The sequence below is a fragment of the Lolium perenne genome, chromosome 5 (genome assembly GCF_019359855.2).
Source record: "Lolium perenne isolate Kyuss_39 chromosome 5, Kyuss_2.0, whole genome shotgun sequence".
In the NCBI taxonomy this organism is placed as follows: Eukaryota; Viridiplantae; Streptophyta; class Magnoliopsida; order Poales; family Poaceae; genus Lolium; species Lolium perenne.
In genome coordinates, this window is record NC_067248.2 from 140,588,501 (window position 1) to 140,612,087 (window position 23,587).

Genomic DNA, 23,587 nt, shown 5'->3' on the forward strand with positions numbered 1-23,587 from the left:
TCACATGTATAGTTGTTTGTTTCCCTCAACTCTTATGCTTTCTAACCAACCTTGCTAGCCAAAGACCTGTACTGAGAGGGAATGCTTCTCGTGCATCCAAAACCTTAAACCAAACCTATGCCATCAGTGTCCACCATAACTACCTATTATGTGGTATTTTGCGCCATTCCAAGTAAATACTTCATGTGCTACCTTTAAACAATTCAAAAGACATCATCCCTTATTTGTGTCAATGTTTTATAGCTCATGAGGAAGTGTGTGGTGTTTTATCTTTCAGTCTTGTTGGGCAGACTTTCACCAATGGACTAGTGGCTTCATCCACTTATCCAATAATTTTGCAAAAAGAGCTGGCAATGGGGTTCCCAGCCCCAATTAATTAACTTGCATTAATAATTCTCTTCACATGTTTTGCCCTGATTCATCAGTAAGCAACCTAATTTTGCAAATAGACACTCCTTCATGGTATGTGAAATGTTGGAAGACACCCGAGGATTCGGTTAGCCATGGCTTGTGAAAGCAAAGGTTGGGAGGAGTGTCATCCTTAAATAAACTAAAGTACATGTGTAAATAAAAGAGAAGAGGGATGATCTACCTTGCTGGTAGAGATAACGTCCCTCATGGGAGCCGCTCTTTGAGGGTCTGTTTGGCAAGGGGGTTAGAGTGCCCAGTACAATTCGTTGACAATACCAAACACCTCTCAAACTTTACTTTTATGCTCTCTATATGATTTCAAAACTTAAAAAGCTCTAGCACATGATTTAATCCCTACTTCCCTCTGCGAAGGGCCTATCTTTTGCTTTATGTTGAGTCAGTAAACCTATTTGCCTCTATCCTAAGCAAGCAATTGAGTTGTTGTGATCCAACCATTTATATTGTGATCTATTTAATCATGCCTTTTATTTTTCCTTGTTTATTACAAGTTTTATCTGAATGAATATAGCTTTGAAGGTTATCAATGATTATGAGGAGATTATTATGATTGAGTATGCAAGTTTTGCCGTATAAGCTTTAATATAAGAGCGCTGCTCGACGAATAAGTACAATCTATTAATTGTTCTTTGACCAAGAACGAAGTTTGCCATTACCAACTATGATTACCTATGTACCTTTATTTGTGATTTCCTTCTACTTGTTTCAAGTTGAATTATATGAGGAAGTTGTTCACTAGAATGTCTTGTGTAAATTAATGTGATGCTTCTTGTCCGTATTTTATTTATCGACTCTTCACTCCATAAACATGTGGTCTTGTTTACTGAGTTCTGTTTCACTTGGGGACAAGCGAACTCTAAGCTTGGGGGGAGTTGATACGTCCATTTTACATCACTATTTTATATCATAATTTACTGTTATTCATTGATATATTTAATATTTAGAGAGGATACTTATGTTATTTCACCTTTTTTGCATGTTTCATGATTATTGGAGAATCATTCACCGGAGTCAGGATTCTGCTGGAAAAAGCACCGTCAGGATGCAATATTTCTGGAGATCAACAATTGACGGAAATTACACCGAAGATCTTATTTTTCCAGAAGAATGAGCCAGCCAAAAGGAGGAGCCGAGGAGGGCCGCCATGGCCCCCCCCCCCATAGGCTAGCGCGGGCCCTGCCCTGGCCGCGCCGCCTTGTGGGGAGGGGGCCCACAGCCCCCTTCGGCCGCCTCTCTTTCGCGTACTTCATCTACCCGAAAACCTAAGGTGCTGGGGATAATCGCGAGGAGACACAGCCGCCTCTGCGGGGCGGAAAACACCAGAGAGAAAAGAGCTCTCCGGCAGGCTGAAATCCGCCGGGGAAATTCCCTCCCGGAGGGGGAAATCGACGCCATCGTCACCGTCATCGAGCTGGACTTCATTGGGATCATCATCACCATCATCTCCACCACCGTCACCGTCATCTCCACCGCTGCACCTCGTCACCGCTGTAACATCTAGGGTTGAATCTTGATTGTTTGATAGGGGAAACTCTCCTGGTACTGATTACTCCTTGTTATTGATGCTATTGAGTGAAACTATTGAACCAAGGTTTATGTTCAGAATGTTATTCATCATCATATCACCTCTGATCATGTTCCATATGATGTCTCGTGAGTAGTTCGTTTAGTTCTTGAGGACATGGGTGAAGTCTAAATGTTAGTAGTGAACTATGTTGAGTAATATTTAATGGTTTGATATTTAAGTTGTGGTGTTATTCTTCTAGTGGTGTCATGTGAACGTCGACTACATGATACTTCACCTTTATGGGCCTAGGGAAATGCATCTTGTATTCGTTTGCTAATTGTGGGATTGCCGGAGTGACAACAACCTGAACCCCCGTTGGTATATCGATGCAGGAGGGATAGCAGGATCTCAGAGTTTTAGGCTGTGGTTAGATTTATCTTAATTACTTTCTTGTATTTGCGGATGCTTGCAAGGGGTATAATCACAAGTATGTATTAGTCCTAGGAAGGGCGATGCATTAGCATAGGTTCACCCACACAACACTTATCAAAATAATGAAGATTAATCAACTATATGAAGCGAAAGCACTGGACTAAATTCCTGTGTGTCCTCAAGAACGTTTGGTCATTATAAGTAAACAAACCGGCTTGTCCTTTGTGCTAAAAAGGATTGGGCCACTCGCTGCAACTATTACTCTCGCATTTTATTTACTTGTACTTTATTTATCTGTTATATCAAAACCCCCTGAATACTTGTCTGTGAGCATTTACAGTGAATCCTTCATCGAAACTGCTTGTCAACACCTTCTGCTCCTCGTTGGGTTCGACACTCTTATTTATCGAAAGTACTACGATACACCTCCTATACTTGTGGGTCATCACGCTCCTCCCTCCTCTCTGTGGAGGTGCCACGACGGGAGGCCACCTTCGCCTTCATCTTGCAGCCTTAAACAACACCAAAACCCACATATCAGAAGCAGCACATCGCGAACCATGGCAGCGGCAGTAGAAATCACATAACGGATCTAGATTTCGAACAAACAGAAAGTACATGAAAACCCCATATTAAAAAACTGAAAATATACATGTGGCGCACAACATGATGCGCCCCGGATATGTACACTGCATGTGGCGCATGGTGAACCACGGATAACTATTACCAGTGACGCATCCGTGGTGTGCCAGGTAGTGAAAATGGGTATGCCACGGATAGCTATTTTTCTAGTAGTTGCCACTCATAGTAGTTTTGTGTACTTACATGCATGGATGTAGGTGTGTTCTGGAGCATTGATTTATTTTTTGAGATTTCTGCTCGTAGATGGAATGATTTCTTTCTCTCTTCTTATTTGATCCGAACCTAAAAGTAAAACGGACGGTGACCGAATCATCCAGGCCATGCGTTTAAGTATAAATGTATTTCTCTTACTATATGTGATGCATATTTATAGGCCCCTGGCTGGGTTAGCCGGTGGACCGCCTTGGCCCAGAGCTGGCCCTGAAACTAAGTAGCACAAAATAGGTCATTTGGTTTAGAAATCTATTCTTTGGTATTGCATCAATGTCGTTTCCAAGTTCGTGCAATTTTGAGAGCTAATGAAGTTCACATGTGCGTGTTTTTTCATACAGAAGATGCGAGACAGAAGATTGTAGCTAGTAACGAGAAAGATGCCTGTCTGCCGAAACAAAAATTCTTTTTCTGGTTATTGGCCCATGACAGATTAAACACTAAAGATATGATGGAGAGGAAATCATTCTATGTGCAATGCAATAAATGTGTGTTATGTGATGATCAAGCAGTTGAAACGATGGCACACCTTTTCTTTCATTGCGATTTTAGCAGAAACCTATGGTGGAAGATTGGTATGGAGTGGAATGAAGATATGGTTCATATCAACATGATGATAGATGGGGAAAGGAGACCAAATAATGTTTATTTCAAGGAGGCTTTCATTGCAGTCTGCTGGAGTATTTGGATACAAAGAAATAATATCATCTTTGAACATCACCGTAGAGATCTTTCAGCATGTTTTGATCATTTTAAAGTTAGTATTGTAACTATTAGACATAGAATTAAGCCTAGTCTCAAGGAAGGCTTGCACGACTGGCTAGATAATTTATGAACCCTTGTATAAGCATCTGATGTACATATGTGTTTTATGAAAAATGAAAAATGACGTAGTGGGGAACTTCCCCACTGTATTTGCGTCAAAAAAAAACGAGAAAGATGAAATACTTTTTAGACCAAAAAAATTAATTTGTCCTTGCCTCTTGTATTATTCTGGATTTCAAGATTCCTAGAATCATTTTCATGTCCAGCATCCCTTGTTGGGGTTAGTGTCACCGCCGCCACTGCTGGCTCAGACCTGAACATGAAGACACGTTCTCCATTTCTCCTGCGATAGCGACCTACTTTAATGAATACTCAACGATAATCATCTTCAGACCACGTGTTGTCTGGTTAAAAGAAACCAAATTGAGCTCAATTATTCTCCTCTAAGAAGATAATGTAAGATTGTCTGTCCACGATTTGGGAAACACTAGGTTTCTCGGGCAAAAAAAACTGTACTAACTGTAAAACTGACGGCTACTTAATCAGCAGGACACAAAATGCAGAGTTGCGGTTTGAATTTTTTTTTTCTAATGCATTTTGGCACATCTTGGTGAAGATCAAAAAGCCAGAATGGAAATTAAACACGAAAATAGGCTCAGCACCGATCCTGATGCAACTAGCCTTCTTAAACTAGAGTTGGGTTTTCTTTTTTCCTTTTACTGTGACTACAGTGGCATAAGCTAGCCTTGAACATATATATTCAGCCAAGTTATCCATAAAGCTTTTTTTCAGCCTCTACAAGATGAATTTAAATGAACCTGAAAACCTGAATACACAGGGGTTACGAGGGTGAAGAACAAAAGGATAAAAAAACACGCCGACAACACACAAGACCGAGAAGAAAAAGTGGCCACCCCCAAACCTTGGGGCGGGGGGGGGGGGGGGGGGTGGCCGTTGAGAAGAACACATCGCGACCCAAGCACAGCGATCACAAGGAAGAGCTCCCCAAGACACGCAGGACGGACATCCCAGCTCGAGGCCTCGCTAGAGCAATCCAACGTCTTTGGTCCATCGAGACCCAGCAACGACACTTCTACATCAACGTAATCAAAGGGAAGCGCACATCCAACACCACATTACGCATCGACACCGTCTGTTTCGAGGGTGTGGCTGAAAGGTCGCGTGGACGCATGTGTGCCACCAGCTGGAGTCGAAGGGCATCGCAAAGCAGAGATGCACCCATTGAGTACTCACGCATGGAGCACCTTCGACACTCCAAAGAGCTCCGACAAGGACCCGACACCAGAGTCGAGCAACCGGCAAGAAAAAGGCACCACCACAACTACCACGGCTCACCTCGCATCGTAGGGAAGACCGCACCCATGGCCACCATCTGCAGAACCATAGATCACACTGAGCGTCCTCTGCCACTAATGGCAGGACAGAAGGGCGCGATACCCAGCCACGATGGCCCCCTGAGTGGGAAGCGCGTCACCACCATGGCCGCCACTGCGAAACCATGCCAGTGTACACCGGAATCCACCCCAACGATCTGGGATGAACCGGATCTTGGAGCCACAGCCGCCACCAACCCGAGCCCTAGCAGCAGCACCTCAAGGCCCACCATGCTGCTGCCCAGCACCCGCAGCTTCGCCGCCAGTGCACGCCGCCGTGCCCCGCTAACTGGAGCTGGGTATGGCAATTCGTCCTATCAAAAAGGTTATACAAAGACAAAAGCTTCTTATATTTACTACTCCATACTAGGACATCTTGCTTGCATCTCTATCAATCCAGACAAAATTGCCTGCGTGCACGACTGAAACATGTTTGTAAAGAAAATAAACTGTAAGGATTGACCACAATAATTGAGCTACCAAACATGTTCGTACTTCACCAACCAAATGAACAAATAAACAGCCAAACTGCGCGCATATTCAAGCTATGAGCACATCACCAGGCACAAATAATTCTCATTTCATACATCTCACTAGGAAATAGTAGTATATATTGAAAAACAACATTATTGACTAAAAGATGATTCATTCTCTTTGACCAACTGTGTCGTTGAACCCCATTCTATCAAAACTTACACTCGATATGGAGAATGAAGTGCACATTAATATTCATGTATATAGACAAGATTATCAAGTAATCCAAGTAATCATTTGCACGCACCAAGATTTAGAAAACAAGAAAATCATCACTATCACATAAGTTAGATCTGGCCATAAGTATGTGTGCCTAACGCTACAAACAGAGATGCAACAGGCTCATGGTTTACTAGAACAAAATCCATTTGCCAAAAACTGATTATAAGCTACAGAAGTGTACAGTGTTGATTGACTAAAAGATGATTCATTCTCTTTGACCAACTGTGTCGTTGAACCCCATTCTATCAAAACTTACACTCGATATGGAGAATGAAGTGCACATTAATATTCATGTATATAGAAAAGATTAGCAAGTAATCATTTGCACGCACCAAGATTTAGAAAACAAGAAAATCATCACTATCACATAAGTTAGATCTGGCCATAAGTATGTGTGCCTAACGCTACAAACAGAGATGCAACAGGCTCATGGTTTACTAGAACAAAATCCATTTGCCAAAAACTGATTATAAGCTACAGAAGTGTACAGTGTTGTTAAATCTCTCACTTCTCTAAATAAAGATCTAGCCAAAGAAAAAATAAAAGCCTTGAAATATTTGACCAAAAGAACCACCTGGAGTATTGGTTCGGATGCAGAGGTCAGGCTTCCCCTTTTCAAAAAAAAGAAACAAATCAATTATTTTGATCCCGTGTCACCGCCACCACCTGTGGCTCAAAACTAAGACACTTCCCCACCTCTCCCATAACAGGACCTACTCAAGTGGGTAATATATGATTTGTATATGTACAAACGCAAATTAAGGGCTCATGGCCTCAGAAAAACTAATTTTCTCATAAAAACAATTTATTAACCGTAAAACTTGTGGCTAGTTAATAAAGGAAATCTTGAAGTGAAACCTATCAGCTCCTATATGTAATACAAACATTTGTTGCGATTCAATATGGTTTGTTTTCCTTATGCATTTTGGGGCAGTTGAGTGCACAACAAAGAGACTCCAGAGGGAAACTCTATCAGCACTGATCATGCCACCCTTTTTGAACTGGAGCTGGGTTTCATATTCAACTTATCAAAAAGGTGATACAAAGACAGAAGTGTATTCTTTTACCGAAAAAATATAGCTAGATTGGGACATCTTGCGTGCACCAATCAATCAAGATATACGTGCCTATGTGGGCAAGAGTGAGTGATGTTTCTAAAAAAAAAGGCAAGGATTGACCACAATAATTGAGCTACTCCCTCCGTCCTAGTTTTTAAGTCATATCCTCAAAAACTATTTGTCCCATAATCCCCACCTCCTAACCATAATTTTATTTAATGTGGGAAAGAAAAGGGTTGCATGCACCAATGAGGGAAAGAAAGAGAATGCATGCACCAATGAGGAAGAGAAAGGGGATGCATGCACCAATGAGAGAGAGAAAATAAAACCCAATCAGCTAGTACCTTAGACCAAGATATTCAAAAAATGTGACTTACAAACTAGGATGGAGGGAGTACCAAATCTCATGTACTCCGTGCATGCAAGCATTCCGTACTTCATCACCAACCAAAGGAACGAATAAAAAAACAGCATAATTGAATGTTTAGAACAGCCAAACTACATTCAAGCAAGCTATGAACAAATCACCCTGCACAAATAATGCTCATTTGATACATCTCATAAGGAATTATATATTGAATAAAACATTATTGGCGTTCAACCATATTCTATTAAAACTTACGCTGAATATAGAAATCAGATTTATCTAGTTCTATTTTGACTTCCGTGCTTTATTATTATTTTACTGGTATAGAGCCCCAAGTTGAAAAATATGATGGATGTTGACTATTTTTTATGTAATCTCGTTCCTACACAAATTAAAATCAAATCATGCCTTATGCTATTCAAGACCATGACCCCTCTTCTAACCTGAAACAGAGCTAAACAACAGTATAGCATAACCCAAGTAATTAAAAATGATAGGCAAGATAGAACATGAGGCAAAATAGAAGCAAAATTTCTTTCATATGAGGCAAACTGTTAATTCTAACAGCTCATACACACACGTATCTTTTTTTTATCAAGCAGCTAATGTTACTTCGGACAAAGGGTCTTCCAGTTTCAACTCAAGACCCAAACTGATTTAACACTACAAGAGCTCCCGAGCAATTCTTGAAAGCTCATGAGGTCAGAACCGCATAGCTAAACTATCTCTTTTTCTCTCCTTTTCCTATCCATTTTTGCGACACCTGTTTCCCTACAAAGGGGACCACCAAATCTTACAAGAAACGAAAGGAAATACTTCCTGCAACGAAGTATCTACAATTCTACATGGAACAAAAATTCCTTCTCTTCAGAGGGGCAATGGGGGGGAGGGGCAGCACAAGCTGCATTTACTGCAGCAAGGTGAATCTGATGACTGGAGAACAAGTTAGGATGTACATGACGATGGTTGATTTGAAGAGTAACCCTCTGCTGTGGTTGCACCGAGTGTGCGCCACGTATCACTATCTTTTGGTTGAATCGCAAAGAAAAAAAAAGAGTATCCTTCCCTGGGCCTGCCTTGTCTCTGCTATGTAATAAACCATATATGGAGTCAACTGGATAGTGGTGGGAAATCACCATTGTCCTTGAGATGATATGGTTTAGTATCCCTGCAAATGATGTAGTGTGGGGTTAAGAACTGTAAATGCTGGAACTGCACATGAGAAGTGAGTGGAGAACTTGTGCAGTGAATGTGTTAAAACCAGAAAAAAAAAACTGCATTTTCAAGCTGAACAAGTGTGCTTTTAAGGTTACATTTGAAACATGGATAGTTTTTTTAGGGGAGAACCTGGATAGTTTCCTTATTATAACTTGGTGTTCAAGTGTGAATTTCATGTGGCCATATCAATATTTTTTGCAGAAGCTCCAACCTAAAACTGACCTTAATTTCTGTTAACAAACTACTAATTGTGGTGTGCCTCAATAGTCATTGCTGTAAAATAGTAGAGAAGTAGGGATTAGCTACACATCCCTCTATGAAAACAGTTGATGTTATTGCTTTACAAGAATGCATCATAGTTACCTCGTTCTAATAGATCTATAACCCGCTCCAGGATTATGTGCAGGAGATCTAGAGCTCATGGGTGCAGAAGGTTTACTGTCAGCAGCAGAATTTGTCCTGTTAGCTTGATCTTGGGAGGCACTTCTAACTGGCAATGCCCCCAAAGTCCCAAACTCAAGTTTACTATCTGGCTGTTGAACAAAACCACTGCCATGAATATTATCCCGTGGAGCATGGGATGATGGAGTGGATATCTTCAACGGGGAAGGAATACCATGATCATCTGCGACAGGAACATAAACTGGTGGCTGTTGCCTCAGTTCTTCAGAATGATTCATATCTGCAGGCATGTGCCCTCTGCCATAGCGGTGATACTTTTGATGGTTATTCCGAGGGAAATAATTCTTTCTTCTCTCCCCTCGCCCAGTGGGTGGTGCCTCCATGCACAAATTCTACAATATCCATCAAGGGAGACAAACTAAGATAAAACCGCAAGACAGAGCAGCACGAATACAGTGCCTAGCTTTCAGAGAGTATCTCAACTCTGCAATAGGAACATAAAACTAACAGAATATGTTCTATAATATTATGTATACAATCTATGGCAACTCCAACATGACAATAATTCAAGTACAAGAACATTCGTAAAGCATTCTTGCAAGTACTTATATGCACGGAATATGTAACAAAAAGGCATATAGGGCAACACAAGAAAAATTATATTAAAAATATGGCTTCAAGTTGTATAAGCATAAATGTTCATAAGGGAAACATACCGGGTTGGGAAAGTAGGGGACTGCTTCATGAGCTTGCATAGGAACATCAGTTTGATAAAATGGCTTTACAACATAATAGCCATGTGGATAAGGACCAGGGATCATTCCGTTTCTACTGGCATATCCATAAGGGTTTTTTCTGTTATGACCATTCAGTGACTGTTTGTTCTGATAATGTACAGGTGGTCCAGGAAGAATTGGATAGTAAACTTGATGAACTGGATAATCTTGGTGGCAACTCTGTGAATAAAGAAGATTATTGAAATTTGTTCTGTAATCCCCTGTGAGATCTGATATATCCTCAATGGTTGTACCTCCATCACCATCCACCTCTTTGCACCCCTTTGTTGACATCCCATTCATAATACTAATTGAAGGATTAGTCACAAGACCTGAAGCTGATTTCTCCTGGTACTCAGCCTTATGTTCCTCTTGCTTCACAGACTCATGATTACTGGAATCTGAAATGCTGATGCTATTGAATTGGTCAGATAGATCACCGAAGGAACTACTGTATAAAGTTGAACAAGCATTGTTGTCTCTTTCAATGTTTAAGTTCCCTGCAGTATCCTGAACATCTGGCCGTACCCTGCTATGGTTTCTCTTCAATGTGCTCCTGAAGAACTGATTCACTTCATCCACAACAGAATTGACAGGTGCTTGAAGAATCTTCCCAAGCTTTCGGGCTCCAAGATCAAAAGCACTGCGTATCCGGTAAAAGTTACCTGTGATTCAGCAGTGGAGTTAGGCCTGGGAAATAAATTCAAGCCAAGAAAGTACGCATACTCGAAACAGCTTAAACACATAAGCCACTGTGCAATAATACCAGAATCAATTATGCATGTGGATCAAATTAAGACCAACAAGTGACAGCGGTTCAACATCACATTAGTGTGGTATGCAAGTGAGCTTAGTGGAGCTGCTTGATTAAATGACTGCGAGTTTCCTTGTACACAAAACTCATGCAGCGGTGAGGAAGTAACAAAAGCAAGACGGTCAAAAAAGCAACAGTTGCAGTAAACTAGTTACTGGAGTGAATCGGGAAAAAAAGTATTATTTTGGAAAGAGTTGACAAAGGACTAAAAAATGGGACAGTGTATGAACCATGGAACTCTGGATGTGGGATCCCAATTCGACCACTCATTATGTGAACTGAAACGATGGTACTATGATTGGTGAAATAGCAGAATAATGAATCGCGATATAAAAGAGCTCATGCCAAATCAGACATCATGGGTAATTGGGTTGTACTGTTACAGAAATGACACTTCTGCTAGCACGCATAACAAAAGCCACAAAAGAGAGCTGAACTCCATGTGATGCAACCACTCAATTTTTCGATGTCTTGAACCGCTTACTAATCGGATGATGAGTGGGTCACTAAAAAGCTGCAACATAACATCAGGCATAATCATCCTTTCTACCATCAAAATAAATGATCTAGAGCCAGAAACAAACCTTTGCTGACACTGCGTCCAAGATTGTTACTCTGCTTCAATGGATCCACTATGTTAAGAAACTTTCGAGAAAACGGTCGTGTATTTTTCTCATAGTGGCTGGGAGGGACAGTAAAATTGCCTGCACATTGTTTCAGAATCTCCTCCCGCTCAAGAAAACAATCATCATGAGCGCCTGGTGAGTTGGCTGTGCAAGAAAAGCTATGTGATTACCAATTATAGCAGAAAAAAAAATCAATCACACACAAAGGTTGGGCTCCATTCACTTACTAACTAGATCAGGTAGAGAAGACAGTGAAATAGGACCATATAAGCTTATACCCTTGTTGTCCCAGTCAAACTTGCTATAATAGTCCAGAAACCTATAGAGAACCTGAAAAGGAGCAGATAGTCATGTCACCATTGTGAATGTTAGCATCCTAAAGCAGCTTAGATACGTGATAGACACCATCATCACAAATGTGGCACAAAAAACTTTTAAGTTGGAACTTACAGCTAATGGACCATCCAAGGACTCATGGAAGAGATGAAAGATATATAGCACTAATGTCTCCAAGGCATAGGTAGAAATTAGACCATGGTGAGCACCAAGGATGCGGCTTTCATAATAACACCAGGCTTTTATCAGCATTATACTTCGCTTGAAAAGGTGGTTTTTTTCAAACCTTTGATCAACCTGCAAAACATAATTGTTATAATTATGCTTGGAAATGAGCAGACTGATCATTAATTATTTCCCATGCCTTGCCTCATAAGGAGGGGAGAGGGAACAATAAAATATCAGATAGATGATAGATCTGCACTTTCAGGAATACAACCTAGAAACTTGTGGCAACTTGGAAACATTACCTGCTCTAGAAAACAAAGTGTACGGAGCCCACCAATCTGATGAAATGAGATGTCGACAACAATATTTTGGACAAAGCATTTGACTAGCTTGACCTGACATCAGAAAGGCACATCAGTTAAATCGTCCTGATGATAAAACTAACAATATATGGCAATATGTTCAACAGCACCCAGAGCTTGTTCATAGCAGTTCAACACGAAAAGATTAAAAAATGACTTCAATTAATCATCTATGCAATACTACTGCACCATTGTGCATGCAAGATACTAAGAAAAAATGGCAATAGAGCACAGAGCTGGACAGTATACACGATCTGTCATGTGGAGGAACGCTTACCAGAGCTGCCGCCCACATGCCAGAGGCCCACCTGGTAGGCCAGCTCCTCTCAGTGCTACAGAGATAAGACTGCTAATCTGACTCCCCATTATCTCTTAATTAATTTAGGTTGCAATTGATAGGCAAGATAAGATTGGGTTGTCTGTAAGTCGGATATATAGCCAGGCCAAGAGCCAAAGATTAATCTAGTATCGCATCCCAGTTCCCTCCTAGCGTTCCAGCTACCAGGCCATGGGCCCTCTTTGGCGTCACAGCTAGACAACCCAGATACTGGCTACCCATGCCACAGGCGAACAACTTGACCTCCCACAGTTGCACACTCCAATCCAATCCACTCTCAAACATTAAACCACACAACACGATCACTGTAAACTAGTTTTTTTTGTCAATGGCAATATCAGTGGTATTAGAGATATTTCACATGTCTCAGATAATTCCGTTGTCCTTCCCCCATTTATGGTAGGACAAGAATGATATCACCAGTTTGTTAAATCACAGGAATGTCATTGCCAAGTAGTATATAATATAGACAAAAAGGAGCATTCACAAATAGTAGATAGCAGCAGCTAAGCATGTGAATAGACGATTAGTAAAAAAAAACTACAAAACAAAGAGCAATCTGAAGGCTAACCTCAGCATTTATATACTGGACATCTTTGACTTCAAATTCTGCATCTTTCCTGCGCTCTTCTGATTCTAGAACAGCACGTACCTCATTTGCTAGGCTTTCATCAGAACATGCAGAACCGAATGCAGCCAAGTCAATATCTCCATCAGGAAGATATGTTTTCAATGGAACAGACCCAAATGGAAAGACCTAATTTACAGAAGAAAAAAAAACAGAAGATGGTTAATTACGTACTTGTATATCATACAGTCACATTTTTCAAGATAATAATTATAAAAAAGATCAGTCTCAATCTCAGTAGGGGAACAAAAGCACAAGCAATAATTCATTTCCAACTTCTGTATACAATTACATAAAATATATGTGATTTACATGTTTGCTCTCTAATGCCATGTCCAGAATGGTGACTATTATTTGCATATTTAACATGTAAAATACTCGAGCATAAAGCATATTGAGCTGTAAGTAAAGCATCTTTACAATTGCTTATTTTCATGCAAAAAATCAACTTATGCCTATGTGCCAAGTAGACTATTTATATCAAGTTGTAACATACGTCAGCCAGATATTTTGGGAACAATGATCCAAGATAACCTAAATAACTGATAGTGCAACGAACATGCAATTATTCCTTCCTCGTGAAACAAATTATATGAAGAAATATTGTTTACTGCCACAGACAAATATAGTATGAGAAGAGTGTTTACCCAATGGACCATACTAACATGAAAGAGATAATGACCATTAAGTTATGCACAATCCTCTAAACCAAGACTGACATATGCCACCCATCAATCCACACTCACATAAACAGATAATCGAGCCATATGATGAGGCAACTTAAGTGCACGCCAGACAAGTGACAGTAAAATTAAATAGTGAAAGCCAATAAAAACTTGACAGATACAAAATAGCATGATTCCAGATATAGCAACTTGTATATCTGTTTCGCGCCATCGCTAGGTTCACACTGGAGCCACTACAATACAGCTAAACAAAACGGCAAGCATGGAAGCCATGAAGTGAGCAGAAACCCTAGGCGTAGCGGGTTACTGTGGCAACAATTCGATGACCTAAAAAGAGAAATCATAACAACAGCGAGGAATCCCCTCCTAAAGAGCCCCAGGCTGTTGGTACACAGGCATGATCTCAGGATTGTCGCGCTCCAATAGATAGACGCCACACACCTGCACGCCCTGCACATGTCCTTGATGCACAAAGCAAAGGAATTGTAGAGTTCTTGTACCAACGGAACAGTAAGGAAAGCATATGAAGCAAGGAATTGGAGCATGCCGGAATGGAGTAACTGGTACCTCGCAGCCGACGGAGCACCTGACGAGGCGCTGGATGTAGTCCACGACGGCGGCACGGCGCGCCTCGGAGAGGACGGTCGGCTGGATCCGGCCCATGACACCAAGCGCGGCGGCCTCGAAGGGCTCCCATGCGTCCGGCGAGATGGAGGAAGGGTCCGGGTTCGCCGGCGCATGCTCGAGCTCAGGCGCGAGCGCCAGTGAGCACTCGTCGATGTTCACCATGGGCGCCGGAAGCACCCCGCGCCCACGACTTCGCCGGAGGCGTGAAGCGACCGCCCGAGGAGAAAAAAAAGGAGGAGGCTTGGGGCGACACCGGAGAATCGCCGGAGACGGCAAAGGAGGACAAACCTTGACGAGGAACGTAACGGCGGTGCTAGGGTTCGCCGGAGGTGATCATCCACTGTGGTGCAGTCGCGATCTGCTGCGCCGCCGGCGAGGGGAGGGGATAGGGACAGCCGGGGTAGAGGGAAAAAAAATTAGGGATTTCTATATCATTTTTATATGCCAAGGAAAATATTTTCAGGGTTTTTTTCCTCACTCTCTTCCCTCCCCGCTCCTGCTTTTGGCCCTTTTTGAAACCACCACGTTTTTCTCTTCTTTTTGAAAAATGCTAAGAATATTGGTCTAATTCTGTGTTAATTAATCTAATGAAGTTTGGGGGTCTTGAGAAAAAAATTGCTTTGAGAAAGTTAAAAAGATCATGACCTATCTTGATTTTTTGATAGGGAGAATTTTTGCCTTCCATCTTTGCGTTGTACACACTATAAAATTCAGTGGTGGTTCTCCTTTCTTGTTCACTTTGGATGGCGATAGGTCGGTTGTGAGGCACCAAATATCGAGAGAAAATATATGCATGTAGTAATGTAAGTGATGAAGGTGGCATCGAAGAATAAAGTAGTGGTGGAGGCCGAAAAATAGGTTGAAGGAGAATCAATGAAAGAACATGGCATAGTCCTACCTATGAAGAACATGACACATAGGTTTAAAAAACCAAAATGACTATCTATGCTTTAAATATATTTATTAATTTATTGTCCCATGAAAATTATTATATACAATGAAAGTTCTAAGTAACATCATTACAATATGAACTTGATCAAAAGGACGTTATACACATTGTCGCCATGTTTTAGTTGCTGGATCTTTTTATATGGCAAGATGGATGGATCGATGATTGCACATGCGATGTTGGTTCTCCGCATATTAGGAGTCATTTTTTCCTATGGTCAATGTTTCTTTATCCTCACACTTTTTCATCCATATCTTTCTTCCAATGCAAGTTCTAGCACATGTAATTGAAAATCAAAGTATACCTAACTAGATACGATCGTTCCGTCCAATTCTAAAAGTATTTCATAGTAAGTGATGGAGAAAAATTTCATTTTCCGTGACTATAGGATTATGTGTGTGTTTAGTTGGCTTATTGTAAATATTTGATTGCAATATCGAGGAATTAGAAACAATGCTTTCTCATAAGCTCCACACTACTTGGGATAGTCCAACTACATGACATGATGAAATTAATTAGATATATACATAATCGGAATGGAAAATGCCTTTTGCATCCCCCTCTACCCTTGCCATAATGTCTAATTTGTGTTGGAGATTTATGTTTTTCCCATGTATTTTGGTGCGTGGAAGTAAATACATGAGGCAAATGGAGGTCATGCTCATCAACTATAGAATTGGGCCTGGGGGGGGTCATGCGCTACAAATGGTTTGCATTGCAGAAGTTCGTCTATATGTATTTGACGGATGTAGTCTCTAGGGCCATATCCTAAGCATCTCCACCAGAAAGATATTAGGGTAGTTATAACCGGAATAAAGTGGGACATGCTACGTACTAGATTAACGTCGCATACAATTTGGTTTTTGGTACAAAATTCACATGTGAATATTTTTATAGTACAAAACTATGGAAGGTAAACAATAATAAATTGAAACCGCAACCACGATATTCAATGTTGGTATCACATGTTTCGTCGGCAATAATGAAACAATGATTGGTACATGCAACATAATACTAATAACTTACAGGACGAGCACATGACATGAGTAGTTATACATCATTACCCCCCCCCCCCCATTGTGGCACTATCATCCATAATGTGTGTTACTAACTCATATTAAGGAATAATAATGTCGCATAGAGCATAGGGTGAGACTACATACAATTGTGGATCTAAATTGAGGTTTGGTTCGTATGTCACCTCATTGTATGGTATATCTCGATGGCAAATATCTATTCTTTAATGCAATTATAACGAAATTGAGATTTTTTTTTCTTGATGGTCACGGGATTATACCCACCTGTTTTAACCCGCAACGTGTCATAGCAATCATTGGTTGAACATTGTATAACCAAAACTTAGATATGAAAACATATTCCCTCTATTTCAAAATAATTGATACCATAGGTTTGTCCTAAGTCAAACTTCTCTAGGGGTGACAAAATTATAGGAAAACGTTTGTCAAGAACTCCAAATATATATGGTAGGAATATTATTGTATGATAAAAATAATAAAACTAATTTGGTGTTCTTGAGGTTGTCATATTTTTACGAACTTGGTCAAATTAAAATATGTTTGACTTAGGACAAACCTAAAATTTCAATCATTTGGAAAGGAGGGAGTACCAGGTAGGTTAGGTTCAAAAGAACAAATGGGTAGGTCAAGACTTTGCGAATCTCACAAAAAATGACTTCCTCGTAACACTGAAGGGCATGGTTGGATGATGTACCAATGTAACTTCAAACTAACAATTGCTTAATCTTAGTATAAACCCATGATTTGCAAATTTATAAGTACTAAAATATCTCGGACTAGTTCAATCTACCTAAAGAAGATCATAAACAATTGCACTAATAAAGTTGCACTAGACACGACATAAAACCAGGTCAATCTAGATGCCTAACCAAGTTGCTTGGCAGTCACATAGTGGTTCTAGAAATAAAACAACCTAATATTCTCCTAAACAGTAATCATATTGGACTTCACGCCAAAATGACATGTCAACAAATCAAAGGTACTTACCATATTAAAAATTTAAAACAAAAATATTATGCAAATATGTAAAACAAATAAAGTTGAAAGGGTTCAGACTTCACACTAGATAAAAAAAAAAGTTTAGGTTGCACGTAATAATATAATTTGAGGGTTGTAATATGTGTGATATATGAAGTGACACGTGATTTCTCATGACATATATATTTTTGTTTCGAAGATAATTATCACATAGGCACTTTTATTCACATGGAAGTCAACTAGGAGAACCGAAAAAACATAAACATGGGATGGAGATGAAAAGTCGAGAATGATATAAGGGGAAAACAAATGGTTAGAAGTGGTATAGTGAAAATTTCACACCCTAAAAAAGACATAAGCAATTTCAAGCAAAAGAAGCTTGAGAAGGAAAATAAATATCTAAGAAAGAGTTAAAATTCTAATCATATAGAGTACATCTTGAACAACAAATGCACACTACTACTTTTGGCATATACCTAAATAAACTTGAATGTAAATTCGAAACATTGTTTCATTTGCTTTAAAGTGTATATGGCTAACTTCTTCAGGCACAAATGTGGGGAGCGCATTTCAATCACATGTGTGGTTTTGTTTCCATTCGAAGGAATCTCAATTTACTTTAGTAGATTTAGGGGCTTATTTGTTCCTTGCCAGAATTATCTACAATGTTGCTACATCTAGTGTGTGGGATTATTCTACCTACACTTTTGCCACTGCTAGCGGACCCGGAGTCCCGGAGTGTTCTACACGTAGCCTTGAGGAGGCCTTCATTCAGGTATCGGTGTCCTATGATAATAGGCCACAAAGAAACATCCCGGGTGAACCTCCTGCTGCAGACATGGGCTTTGGTGCCAACCTTCGTGTCCAAGAGCATGTTGACTCTGGCAATGATGGGGCGGTTACCTCTCACCTTTCCTGGAGTGCGAGCCTAACAGCCAGATGCAATTCATGTTGAAGGATCGCAATGCTGAGCAGGCCATGTCGACCGCGGAAGCAAATGCGCTTGGAAAAATGAAGGACTTCTATGGAAAGTTGTTGAAGGCATTAGCACCGCCAGCCCGTCACTCCTTCGTGAGGTCGAGTCGGTTTCCTCCCTCTGGCCTGAGGCTAAACCGTTCACACCGCGCCGCAGTTCTCGATTCAGCACGCCGGCGAATGCCACTGTCGGCAAACACCCGTGCAAGGCATCTGCTGCAGAAACGGTGCTCCTTAAGGCGTTGGGGATTACGCCCGCAAGCCTGTTGGTGGATGAGAACTCTCTTGAACAATTCAGAAAGTTCTTCGATTCCCTGTCCATGAGCAGCAGTTGCGTGTCCTTGCGTCGATTTTTGGAAAGACGCTTCCGACGCGCACTGATTTGGTTCAGCAGCAGCAAGTCATGGAGGTTGCCATCCACGCCTGAGGAGGTTGCCCAACTTGGAGTAATCCTAATTGTTCTTATGAATCCAGACCCCGAAGTGTTGAGCTGGAACCCTCGTGGCCTCAATGATCCGACTAAGAGGGATTCCGTTAGAGAGTTGATTTATTCATTGCGTGTCAACCTGGTCTTTTTCCAGGGAACCAAAATGGCTGAATTGATGGGTTTATCTTTAATCAATGCCTTGGCCCATCGTTTGATGGGTGTGTACTTGCCGGTGGAGGAGACTCATGGCGGCATCCTGCTCGCTTGGGACTCCAGTGTTATGGAGATTTCAACTGTCTCCTTCGCCGTCATGGGAGAAGTACGGTATGTAGACAACCACACCTGGTGGCTCACGGTGGTGTATAGGCCTCAAATTACGGAGGAGAAGGCGCAATTTCTCATGGAACTGGTTGAGCGTAGGTCGCTTTGCCCTGGAGCCTAGCTGTTCATAGGTGATTTTAACATGATCCCGTGAGCCTCGAAGAAGAATAACCACAACATTAACTGTTGTCAAAGTGTGTGGACAACCTTGAGCTGTGGGAGGTGTACATGCACGGACGCCAATACACTTGGAGCAACGAGCGTCGAAATCCCACCCTGACAACAATTGAACGCGCTCTTGTGTACATCGACTAGGAACTGCAATTCCCCAACTCCCTCTTGCAAGATATCTCAACGAATATCTCTGATCACGCTCCCCTACATCTATCCATGAATGCTAGATATAGGCCCAAAAGGAGGTTCAGATTCGAGTTGTTCTGGCTGAAATTGGAAGGCTTTGACGACGCCGTGAAAAAGAGGAATGGAGATGTGACCCGAACATTGTTGACCCTTTTCTACGGCTTGATGCATGTTACCGAAATTTGGCGATGTTTCTGCAGTCTTGGGAGACAAGAGGGCGGGAAATCTCTTCAAATTGCCATGCAAACATTTTGATTCACTAGTTTGATGCGGCCCGGGACACTCGAGGCTTGTCCCTAGAGGAGTGGTGGCTCAGAAAAGCCCTAAAGCAATTGGTCTTGGGCCTATCCTCGCTCGAAAGAACCATGGCCCACCAGAGATCTAGGATGCGCTGGCTAAAAGATGGGGATGCGAACTCGAAGCTATTCCATGTAGTGGCGAATGGGCGTCGCGTCAAGAACTTCATCCCTGCCATTTGCCATGGCGAGGAGCTGGTCACTGACCAGGAGCGCAAGGGGCAAATATTCTTCGAGCGCAAGGGGAAAATCTTCTTCTGGGCATGATTCGCACAAGAGACTGTACCCTCGATATGGAGGAATTGGGGATGTCGAACATGTCAGATGATCTTGTCGATATGGGAAACATGTTTACGGAGGAAGAAGTATGGGGCGTCCTCGGAGATTTGCCTACTGATGACCCACAAGTATAGGGGTGTATCGTAGTATTTTCGATAAGTAAGAATGTCGATCCCAACGAGGAGCAGAAGGTGTTGACAAGCAGTTTCGATGAAGGATTCACTGTAAATGCTCACAGACAAGTATTCAGGGGGTTTTGATGTAGCAGATGAATAAAGTACGAGTAAGTAAAATGCGAGAGTAACAATTGCAGCGAGTGGCCCAATCCTTTTTAGCACAAATGACAAGTCGGTTTGTTTACTTATAATGACCAAACGTTCTTGAGGACACATGGGAATTTAGTCTAGTGCTTTCGCTTCATATAGCTAATTAATCTTCATTGTTTTGATAAGTGTTGTGTGGGTGAACCTATGCTAATGCACCGCCCTTCCTAGGACTAATACATATTTGTGATTATACCCCTTGCAAGCATCCGCAACTACAAGAAAGTAATTAAGATAAATCTAACCACAGCCTTAAACTCCGAGATCCTGCTATCCCTCCTGCATCGTGACACGCGTACAGCACGCGACCATTGGGAACCCCAAGTGGAAGGTGTGATGCGTACAACAGTAAGTTTCCCTCAGTTAGAAACCAAGGTTTATTGAACCAGTAGGAGTCAAGAAGCACGTTGAAGGTTGATGGCGGCGAGATGTAGTGCGGCGCAACACCAGGGATTCCGGCGCCAACGTGGAACCTGCACAACACAACCAAAGTACTTTGCCCCAATGAAACAGTGAGATTGTCAATCTCACCGGCTTGCTGTAACAAAGGATTAGATATATAGTGTGGATGATGATTGTTTGCAGAAAACAGTAGAACAAGTATTGCAGTAGATTGTATTCGATGTAAAAGAATGGACCGGGGTCCACAGTTCACTAGTGGTGTCTCTCCCATAAGATAAATAGCATGTTGGGTGAACAAATTACAGTTGGGCAATTGACAAATAGAGAGGGCATGACAATGCACATACATGATATGAAGAGTATTGTGAGATTTAATTGGGCATTACGACAAAGTACATAGACCGCTATCCAGCATGCATCTATGCCTAAAAAGTCCACCTTCAGGTTATCATCCGAACCCCTTCCAGTATTAAGTTGAAAACAACAGACAATTGCATTAAGTATGGTGCGTAATGTAATCAATAACTACATCCTCGGACATAGCATCAATGTTTTATCCCTAGTGGCAACAGCACATCCACAACCTTAGAACTTTCTGTCACTGTCCCAGATTTAATGGAGGCATGAACCCACTATCGAGCATAAATACTCCCTCTTGGAGTTAAGAGTAAAAACTTGGCCAGAGCCTCTACTAATAACGGAGAGCATGCAAGATCATAAACAACACATAGGTAATAGATTGATAATCAACATAACATAGTATTCTCTATCCATCGGATCCCAACAAACACAACATATAGCATTACAGATAGATGATCTTGATCATGTTAGGCAGCTCACAAGACCCGACAATGAAGCATAATGAGGAGAAGACAACCATCTAGCTACTGCTATGGACCCATAGTCCAGGGGTGAACTACTCACTCATCACTCCGGAGGCGACCATGGCGGTGAAGAGTCCTCCGAGAGATGATTCCCCTCTCCGGCAGGGTGCCGGAGGTGATCTCCTGAACCCCCGAGATGGGATTGGCGGCGGCGGCGTCTCTGGAAGGTTTTCCGTATCGTGGCTCTCGGTACTGGGGGGTTTCGCGACGAAGACTATATGTAGGCGGAAGGGCAGGTCAGGAGGCGTCACGGGGGCCCCACACGCTAGGGCCGCGCGGGACCCCCCTGGGCCGCGCCGCCCTAGTGTGGCGGCGCCCCGTGGCCCCACTTCGTCTCTCCCTCGGTTTTCTGGAAGCTTCGTGGCAAAATAGGCCCCTGGGCGTTGATTTCGTCCAATTCCGAGAATATTTCCTTACTAGGATTTCTGAAACCAAAAACAATGAAACAAAGAATCGGCTCTTCGGCATCTCGTTAATACGTTAGTGCTGGAAAATGCATAAATATGACATAAAGTATGCATAAAACATGTAGATATCATCAATAATGTGGCATGGAACATAAGAAATTATCGATACGTCGGAGACGTATCACATCGATATACCAACGGGGGTTCAGGTTTCTGTCACTCCGGCAACCCCGCAATTGGCAAACGAATACAAGATGTATTCCCCTAGGCCCATAAAGGTGAAGTATCATGTAGTCGACGTTCACATGACACCACTAGAAGAATAACACCACAACTTAAATATCATAACATTGAATATTACTCAACCATAATTCACTACTAACATTTAGACTTCACCCATGTCCTCAAGAACTAAACGAACTACTCACGAGACATCATATGGAACATGATCAGAGGTGATATGATGATGAATAACAATCTGAACATAAACCTTGGTTCAATGGTTTCACTCAATAGCATCAATAACAAGTAGAAATCGATACCGGGAGAGTTTCCCCTATCAAACAATCAAGATCCAACCCAAATTATTACAGCGGTGACGATGTGCAGCGGTGGAGATGGCGGTGATGATGATGGAGATGATGATGATGATGGAGATGATGTCCAGCTCGATGTCGGTGACGATGGCGTCGATTTCCCCCTCCGGGAGGGAATTTCCCCGGCAGATTTCAGCCTGCCGGAGAGCTCTTTTCTCTCTGGTGTTTTCCGCCCCGCAGAGGCGGCTGTGACTCTTCGCGACTATCCTCTGGAGCTTAGGTTTTCGGGACGAAGATGTACGCGAAGGAGAGTAGGCCAGAGGGGGCTGTGGGCCCCCTCCCCACATGGCGGCGCGGCCAGGGCAGGGCCTGCGCCGGCCTGTGAGGGGGGCCCATGGCGGCCCTCCTTAGCTCCTCCTTCTGGCTCTCGTCATCTTCTGGAAAAATAGGATTTTTCATATAAATTCCGTCAATTGTTGATCTTCCGAAATATTGCATTCTGATGGCGCTTTTTCCAGCAGAATCCTGACTCCGGTGCACGATCCTCCAATAATCATGAAACATGCAAAATAGATGAAATAACATAAGTATTACCTCTAAATATGAAATATATCAATGAATAACAGTAAATTATGATATAAAATAGTGATGCAAAATGGACGTATCAACTCCCTCCAAGCTTAGACTTCGCTTGTCCCCAAGCGAAACTGGACTCGGTAAACAGGACCACATGTTTTTGGAGTGAAGAGTCGATAAATAAAATACGGACAAGAAGCATCATATTAATTCACACAAGACATTCTAGTGAACAACTTCCTCATATAATTCAACTTGAAACAAGTACAAGGTAATCACAAATAAAGGTGCATAAGA

The 23,587-nt window shown here is 41.9% G+C and overlaps 1 protein-coding gene across 2 annotated transcripts; it reads right to left on the bottom strand.

The window, feature by feature from the left end:
- Positions 1 to 8,080: 8,080 nt before the first annotated feature.
- Positions 8,081 to 15,006, bottom strand: LOC127300073 (uncharacterized). 2 transcript variants are annotated; one of them, XM_051330151.2, is made up of 10 exons: positions 14,481 to 15,006; positions 13,171 to 13,356; positions 12,203 to 12,295; positions 11,847 to 12,029; positions 11,624 to 11,726; positions 11,355 to 11,540; positions 9,897 to 10,621; positions 9,142 to 9,572; positions 9,001 to 9,051; positions 8,081 to 8,728 (listed from the first exon to the last, which is right to left on the bottom strand). In XM_051330151.2, exons 1-9 carry the CDS (start codon positions 14,700 to 14,702, stop codon positions 9,039 to 9,041), a joined length of 2,142 nt encoding a protein of 713 aa, XP_051186111.1. In that variant the 5' UTR covers positions 14,703 to 15,006; the 3' UTR covers positions 8,081 to 8,728; positions 9,001 to 9,038. The 2 variants fall into 2 exon arrangements, with proteins under 2 accessions (XP_051186111.1, XP_051186110.1); XM_051330150.1 differs by lacking the exon at positions 9,001 to 9,051.
- Positions 15,007 to 23,587: the final 8,581 nt, after the last annotated feature.